Below are 7,965 nucleotides of genomic sequence, written 5' to 3'. Positions count from 1 at the left end.
CCTTCAGAGAAGCCTGAAGGGACAGTGAGGGGACAATGAAGGGACCTTCAGGGAGGCCTGAAGGAACCATGAAGGGATAGTGAGGGGACCCTGAGGGGCTTCTGGGGGTACCCTGTGAGGAGCACTGGGAGGACCCTCAGGGAAGCCTGAAGGGATCCTCAGGGGATAGTGAGGGAACGCTGAGAGGAGCACTGAGGGGACAGTGAAGGGGCAATGAGGGGACACTGAGGTTATCATGAGCGAAGCACTGAGGGAACACTGAGAGGAGCACCGAAGGTACCACGAGTGGAGCACTAAGGGGACAGTGAGTGGAGCACGAAGAAGACCCTGAGGGGAGCACCGAGGGGATACTGGGCACTGAGGGGACTCTGAGTGGAGCACTGAGAGGACACTGAGCAGCAAGGGGACGCTGAGCACTGAGGGGACGTGGAGCATGTCCCTGTGAGCTGCCCCCGGCCCGCCCAGCCCCGGCGTTGCGGCCATGCCCAGGCCGGGCCGCAGGGGGCGCAGCGCGGCGCTCTCGCTCCCCATCGCGGCCTCTCCTGCCGCCGCCGGTGGGCGGGAGCGCCGGGCCGGGCCAGGCCGGGCGGGCCCGCGGCCGGGGCCATGGCGCTGCCCGTGCTGTCCAGCTCGGCCGTGAAGTTCCGCCGGGTGCTGGCGCAGTTCCCGCAGGAGCTCAGCCTGGCCTTCGCCTACGGCTCCGGGGTGTTCCGGCAGGCGGGGGCCTCGGCCGATCACGGCGAGGTGAGCGCTCGGGCCCCGCGGCGTTCCGCGCCCCGGAGCCGCTGCGGCCCTGCGGCTGTGAACGGCGAGGGGCAGCGATCCCAAACCCCGGGAATGGCGGGGGGCGGGTGTCCGGCCGAGCCCGGGGCGGTCCCGGCAGTGGGGCTGGCACTGTGGGGGCTCGGGGTCCCTCTCAGCCCGGTGTGTGTCAGGTTGTTTATCTCTGCTTTTAGAGTTACTGCATCTCGTGAACTGCTGTGCACAGTATGAGGGGAATCTCAAATATATTGCCGCACTGAAATGGCAGTCTGGGGAGCTTCCTCATCTTCACAGCTTGGAAATAATGTTTATTTTTATTTTTTGGGTTTTGTTGAGAAAAGCAAAGGAATACACTACAAAGGAGTATCCTAGAAATGCAGTTCCTTACTGCCAGCTCTCGGGTGGTGCCTTTATCTGCCCACATTCCCCCATTCATGGCCGAAAAGTGCCGTTCATTAGCACTGTGAGCTGTTCCACTCAGCTGTGGGTTTGGGTGGGAACATCTCACACCTGCTCCCCTGTCCTGCAGGGTTAAAATTTGGTCTTGACCAGGACAGGAAAATTTTGGACTGTCTGATATACTTGAAAATAAACATACAACTTCACTGGAACCTTTGAACTGTATCTGACATTAATACTTGTGGTTTGGCTTTTTATTTTTTTACTCATGAAAAATATTTAGCTGGAAGTTTGCTACCGAGTATATCTTAAATTATTATGATAACATTGGTTCTTCTTGACATTTAAACCCCACCACTTCTCTTGTTCTCCTCAGACAAATATGCTGGACTTCGTGTTTGCTGTTGATGATGTTGTGACCTGGCATATGACAAACTTGTCAAAGAACAGGAGTCATTATTCCTTCCTTAAATTCTTTGGGCCCAAAAACATAAGTACCATACAGGGATATGGAGCAGGGATTTACTACAATACCTTAGTGCCATGCAATGGCAGGGTAAGTACGAGTAGTGTGAATGAATGGAGTCAAATATTTATGTCTGTGAAGTATTAAAATGATTAGCTTAAAGCAGATTTCAGGAAGCAAATATTGCAGATTGTAATTGTAGATTAACTCGTGGTATCTTCAATATTTATGTCTCAAACTGCTTCACTAACAGCATTTTAATTAAAAAGGAAACAGAGCAGCCTGTCTTAGACCTTGGGAGTGTGAGCAGTGTTTGGAACTTAGAGCTAAAGCATTTCAGGAGCTGGATTTATATTCCTTATTGCTTTCTGTCTGCTAGTTTTGGTGGTGGTGCTTCATTTCAGCAGTTGACCGTGTAGTCACAGCAAAGTGGGCTGTTGGATAAAAATGCAATTTACCACAGCAAGCTGGAATTGACATTTGTGTTGTTTAGGGCCTCATATCCTGACCTGTGAGGCTTGGGTGTAATCAGTAATTCTGGTGAGTGGTTCTTGTCCAGCAGTTCTGTTCCTGCACCTCTGTGTTTGGTAGGGAGGACTGTCAGTCTTGCTGTTCTTGTCCCTCTATGAGATATTGGGGTTTAACCCTTATTTTGGTGTAAAAAGGGGTTTGGGATTTAATTTGAAGTGGTGTTTGCCATGACATTGTGTTCTTGGCTCTTCATGCCCTGCTCTTATGTTCTAATGTCTCAGTCCTATCACAGCCTGTGCTCCTTTGGTATCCAGAAATTCTGGAGCTGCCTGCCTTGCTGTGGTGATAATCTTTGGAAATTCTGGTAACAAACTGTGGAAAGTCCAGTTACATAAAATAAGCTGCAAAATCACAATTTTTTTTTCTTAACATCAAATAGCAAAAGAAAAAACTCCTTGATACACACCCCACCTCCCAATAACAGGATACATAAATGTCTCGAGGTTTTAATTTAGGTCTCTGACAAACTATTGCTTCAGTATTTAAAAATATTTTTAATAAATATAATTTTTTACTATATTTTTTAATATAAAGACTAATGTGGATTATCCCAGCTGTCCAGCTGTTGTAATATTTGGCTGCTGGCTTTATTGCAGCTTTGGTTCTAGAAAGGATCTCAGTTTCGTGCATTCCATTTCCTCCCTGCAGAAGTTGGAATGTCAATAGGAGGGAGATTTTTTCTTTTGCCTCATGTGTTAATTAAAGCATAAAAATGTTTTCCATTTATTTTATTGGAGGTATGTGTGCCTTAGGATTAAGGACAGTTTTAGCAAGTAGTAAGTTCCATGTAGGGATTTTTCTTTTACGTCATCTGTTAATTAAAAGATAAAAATGTTTTCCTATTACAGTGACCTTAGACGGTCACTGGGGTGAGAGAAGGACGAGAATCTTGTTTCTTGATCAGAAGGCTTGATTTATTTATATAAGATATATAATACATTGTAACTATACTAAAAAGAATAAGAAGAGAAGTTGCAGAGAGCTGTTCAGCTAAGAATAGAATAGAAAGAATGAATAACAAAGTTCTGTGTGCAGGGAATCTGTCCCTGAGCTGCTCCTGTGATTGGCCTTTAATGGTACACATGGAAGATGAGCCAATCACAGGGGCACCTGCTACATTTCACAGCAGCTGATAACAATTGTTTACATTCTTCTTCTGGGGCTCTGCTTCCCAGAAGATGGACAAATGTGAAAGAAAGGATTTCTATGAAAAAATGTCTGCAACATCTTCCAGTTTTTATTGGAGGTGTGTGTGCCTTGGGATTAAGGACATTTATAGCAAGTAGTAAGTTCCATGTAGGGATTTTTCTTTTACCTCATCTGTTAATTAAAAGATAAAAATGTTTTCCAGTTTTTATTGGAGGTGTGTGTGCCTTGGGATTAAGGACATTTATAGCAAGTAGTAAGTTCCATGTAGGGAAAACAGTGCAGGTAGAAGTTTTTTCCAAAGCCTTTCTTTTGTGTTTTTTTTTGCAGATGATAAAGTATGGAGTGATTAGCACTGATGCCCTGATTGAGGATCTGTTTCACTGGAACACTCTCTATGTGGCTGGGCGCCTGCAGAAGCCGGTAACTGCTCTGCTCTCTCTGCACATGCAGGAATTTACAGGGCTGGGAAAGAATCTCTTGGGGTTTGAGCTTTATCTGTCAGGGATCTGTGCTCAAATAATCTGCCCTGATTTAGGGATGCAGCCCCAGAGGGATGATCTCTGAGAGAGAAGGTGAAATGGAGTTCCTAATGATGTTCTGTGGAAAAAGAACCCCTAAAGGGGAGTTTATTAATAACAGTTTTCTGCCTCTAGTAAATCTTGAATAACTCTGTTAATGCCAAGTCCCTTTAATGTTAAACATATTATTGGCCTTTTATAACAGATTATAGGGGTGGCCAAAATTTAACACAGCTAAAGAATGGAAATCTTTAAAGATGAAAGCAGCTTTGCTGTGCAGTTACTGTCTGGTTCATAATTGAATGAACCACAAAAAATAATCTTTGCTTTCCCCCTTGTGCCTGCCTCGTTGTGCTTTCAGCAGGTGGCAGCAGTGCTAAGGGAAAATCTGTTACGGGTGGAGGGGGAGAATTGGAGGAGAAATCTCTTCAGGTCTTGGAAGAGGAGTTAATCATGCTTTTAGCTAAAAAACTTGGAGTGAAAGTTTGAATGGATTGTCTCAGAGTGCTGGCTTTATCTGCAGAGATGAATTACAGCATGAGCCAGGTTAGAGCAGCTGTTATCTTTGTTAATCCATTGAGAAAGAGAAGTGAAGGGAGAATTCTGGATGGCACTTGAGCAGTGAATGGTGAATGGCTGTTTTCAGTGGAGCTGCCTTTGCTGCTGCTTGGATTTGTGGCATGGCACAGTGAATATAAATTCTGTGTACTGTGAAAAAGCCTTCCTTCACTGTGGTGCTCTGTCAGATTTACCCCAAGAATCAACATTCATGTTTTACCAGGGGGATAACCATTGCACTCTGACAAAAATCCTGCTTTGTACTGGGGGGGTGGTTTAGAAAAGGAGGAGATTATTCATTCCTTTTGCTTCTTTAAGTGTATTGCATGAGGAGGAACAGCATCTCTGCTGAGTTTTGTGTTTGAAAGGCTCTGACTGTGGTGTCCTTAACGTGTCCATAACCTGCTGGTGTTTCCATGGCAATCCTGAGCTACTGCAGTCACCTGGGGGACTGCTTGGGGTGCCAGCACAGATTTTCCTGCTCTGACTTCCCTTAGATTTCCCCGTAGCTACAAGTTAGGAATGTGCATCTGAGTGAATTTCTTGATGAGATTTGAGAAAAAGCAAGGTGGGTACCTTTGTTCACAAAGTTGTTGTAGAATAGACAAATATTAAAAGCTGCCTTTTATAAGCAAGACAGGATTGCTTAACCAGAGCACTTGAAAAAGACAAACTCCCAGCAAGCAGGGATTCCTAAGGGAGTTGTTTCTGGAATTGCACAGTTATCCATCTCCCAAACCAGCTTCCCTTCATCTGCCACTCTTTCTGTCTTCAGCTCTTACCAAAGATCTGCTTTTATTTCAATGTATTTCCATACCCTAGGTGATTTGATTCTCTAGTTGGTCTTGAACAGTTTCAATGTTTCCTAAAAATAAACACTTCTAGTGGCAGGTAGAGGCATTCAAGTGATCTGTTCCTCATGGGTAAGTGAAGATCCCCTCAAGCAAAATGCAAAAATAAAGCCCTGCTTCCTCTAGCACAGCCCCTGGCTGAGAAACTGCTTGAAGCATTTGATAGGAGAGTCCTCTATTAAAAACAAAAAAAAGAAAAAAGAAGATGAATAAGAAAATTCTGTCTGGTGTTCTGTTCTCTTTATTATAGTCTTTTTTCTTATTGCACAATCACACATCTGTTGATGCATTCATATTTCCTGTTCTGATTAATCTTAAATTCACAAGTATGAAAAGGTGACTAGCTCATGTCTGGTTCATATAGCACTTCCAAGCCAGTGTGTGAAAACAGCTTTTTCTAGCAGAGTCTTAATTCTTAAAATCACATTGTTTTGTCTCACGTGGTGGGGATACTCTGGTACTTGTTGTACCATGCTAGTAACATCTACTCTTCAATTAATTCTTACTCAATCTGGCATGAAAAATAAATAACATTTCTAGCTCCAGCTTCAGTAGCACTTTGCTGTGGTCTTGCTTCCTAATGTCTGTGCTTTTGCAGGTGAAAATCCTGGCCCAGAATGAGAACAGCAAGCTGCAGGCTGCTCTTGTCAGCAACCTGAAGAGTGCAGTGCTGGCATCCTTCCTCATGCTGCCAGAGAGCTTCTCTGAGGAGGACCTTTTCCTGCAGATTGCTGGCCTCTCCTACTCTGGTGAGTCTGGGGCTCTCAGGTGTGATCACTCATCTCCCTTCCTGCTCTGGGCCTGCACTCACAGAATTCTCTGTGCCTGGTTATGTAACAGCCCCAGTCATTGGCTTTATTCACAGGAAATAGGTGCAGCTGCCTCAGCAGCGCTGCCTGTACCTGCTTGGTTTGTGAGCAGCTCAGGGGGAGTGATTGGATCTGATGAAATAATGGGGCTTCTCTCCTGTTTGCATGGATTGTGTTTTGGTGGAATGTTTCAAAACCTTGGGAAAAAAAATGTTGCTTTGCACTCAGTGCAACGTTGAGTCATCTGATAGTCTGACTCATAGCTTGTCATCTCTTGTTGAGTGTGCTGTGTTTAAGGCTCTTAGTTAACTCAAAGATCCTGATTATGATTCTTTGATTTCCATTTAACACTCCTGCTTGGTATTTGTTGAGTTTCTTTTTTTTTTTTTTAAGGAAATTGGTAAGGAAAAATATTGAAAAAAAATACTGGAAATGGTTTTTCAGTATAAGATGTAATTGTTACAATTTAACTCAGCAGTGCTTTTTAAATGTTGACATCCTTACTGGAATTACCATGAAGGAGCTTGGTTGGAGTTGTGCTTTACACAGCACTTCCCTGGCTCATACAGAAATGCAGTTTTGGCTTTTAAAGGAAGCACAGAGGGGTCTAAGCTGCAGCCTGGCTGTACTCAGGAGTGTCACTGTTTTATGTAACACTTCCCAGGGCAGTTCAGATTGCAGCTTGCTTTCCCAGAGCAGCTCTCTCCTGAATTTTAGCCTGTTTAGAGCACCAGGAGGAGGTGCTGACAGTGGGATTGCCAGCCAGGGATGTTCAGTGCTCCTCTGCCCACCTGACCAAAATATTTATTTACTCTTTGGAACAGTGCAGTTAAACAAAAATCAGTGAAATGCTGAGACTGGCTGTGCTGTGTGAGCAAGCTGCAGCCACACAGCTCCCAGCTGGGGATGCACAAGGAAAAGGCTGCTGGTGGATTTTTGTTTTGCTGCCATTTCCTTCAGTCTTTCAGAGGCTGTACTAGTAGACAAAATTGATTTTATGTGTTACTCTAATCAGTCTCCTTGGAGACTGCTGAGAAGAGTTGTTAATGCTTTAATTTAGAAAATGTTTCTCTTTTATTTTCTCCTGCATTTTTTGAGAGCACTGAGTCAGTAGCATTTATATGTGAAGTGTTTGTTTTGTGGCTCTGCATAAACTGCAATAAACTAAGGAAGGCTAGCAAGTTGGCACCTTTCAACAACATTTCTCTCCTGAATGTGGGAAGTGGGAAAAGGAATTGATTCAGAATTTTGGGTGATGATAGCAGCTACACTGAGCATCCAGCTCCTGGCTGGAAACCCTGCAGGCAGCCAGGCTGGTACCTCACAGAGGTTGTGGAGTGCTTTCATACAGACTGACTGGCTTTTCATTTATTCCCTTTGAAACTTACAGTCATGTATCTGTAAAGGCCAGTAATGTAACATTTATATTTACAGTATAAATGTTATACTGTAACATTTAACAGTAATGTAACAGCAGTGTTAAAAGGAATTGCTTTTTGGAATTACTGCCACAATGCATGGCTAGGAGAAAAAGTCATCCAGTGATCTTACAGTGACTGCTGAACTGCAGGTGCTGCCCTTGGAGTGCAGAATGCAAATTATTACCTCTCAAATTGGAACATTTCAGCTCATTTCCTTGTGGATACAAAGTATGAGGACTGGGCAATTTGTTTAGTAATTATTGTTTGCAAAGACTGTAACTGTTACTTGACAGTAAGAGCTGGAATTATTTTGTTTCCATGTAAAGATGTGGACAGGTAGGCTGATGACATTGTATCAGAAGCTATATATATATATATATAAAATATGTGCCTTCAAGGACATTTTTTCTGTGCTTGAAGGTGTTTGAATAGTTTTTTTGACTCTTAGAAGATGATTATTGTGGATTATGTTGGCATACATAATATTGGAGAGTAGATTTA

At 43.8% G+C, this 7,965-nt stretch overlaps 1 protein-coding gene across 1 annotated transcript in view; it reads left to right on the top strand.

The window, feature by feature from the left end:
* Positions 1-510: 510 nt before the first annotated feature.
* The window catches only part of TAMM41 (TAM41 mitochondrial translocator assembly and maintenance homolog), a 28,283-nt gene continuing 20,828 nt past the window's right edge, over positions 511-7,965 (top strand). The window contains exons 1-4 of the mRNA XM_074550134.1: positions 511-744; positions 1,538-1,717; positions 3,635-3,727; positions 5,833-5,983. Of these exons, the coding sequence (XP_074406235.1) occupies positions 607-744; positions 1,538-1,717; positions 3,635-3,727; positions 5,833-5,983 (562 nt within the window). The 5' untranslated portion in view covers positions 511-606. The remainder of the gene's footprint in view (positions 745-1,537; positions 1,718-3,634; positions 3,728-5,832; positions 5,984-7,965) is intronic.

The sequence above is a fragment of the Zonotrichia albicollis genome, chromosome 12 (assembly GCF_047830755.1).
Source record: "Zonotrichia albicollis isolate bZonAlb1 chromosome 12, bZonAlb1.hap1, whole genome shotgun sequence".
NCBI lineage: Eukaryota > Metazoa > Chordata > Aves > Passeriformes > Passerellidae > Zonotrichia > Zonotrichia albicollis.
The sequence above is the reverse complement of the archived record's forward strand: the minus strand, read 5'-3'. Positions and strand labels throughout refer to the sequence as shown.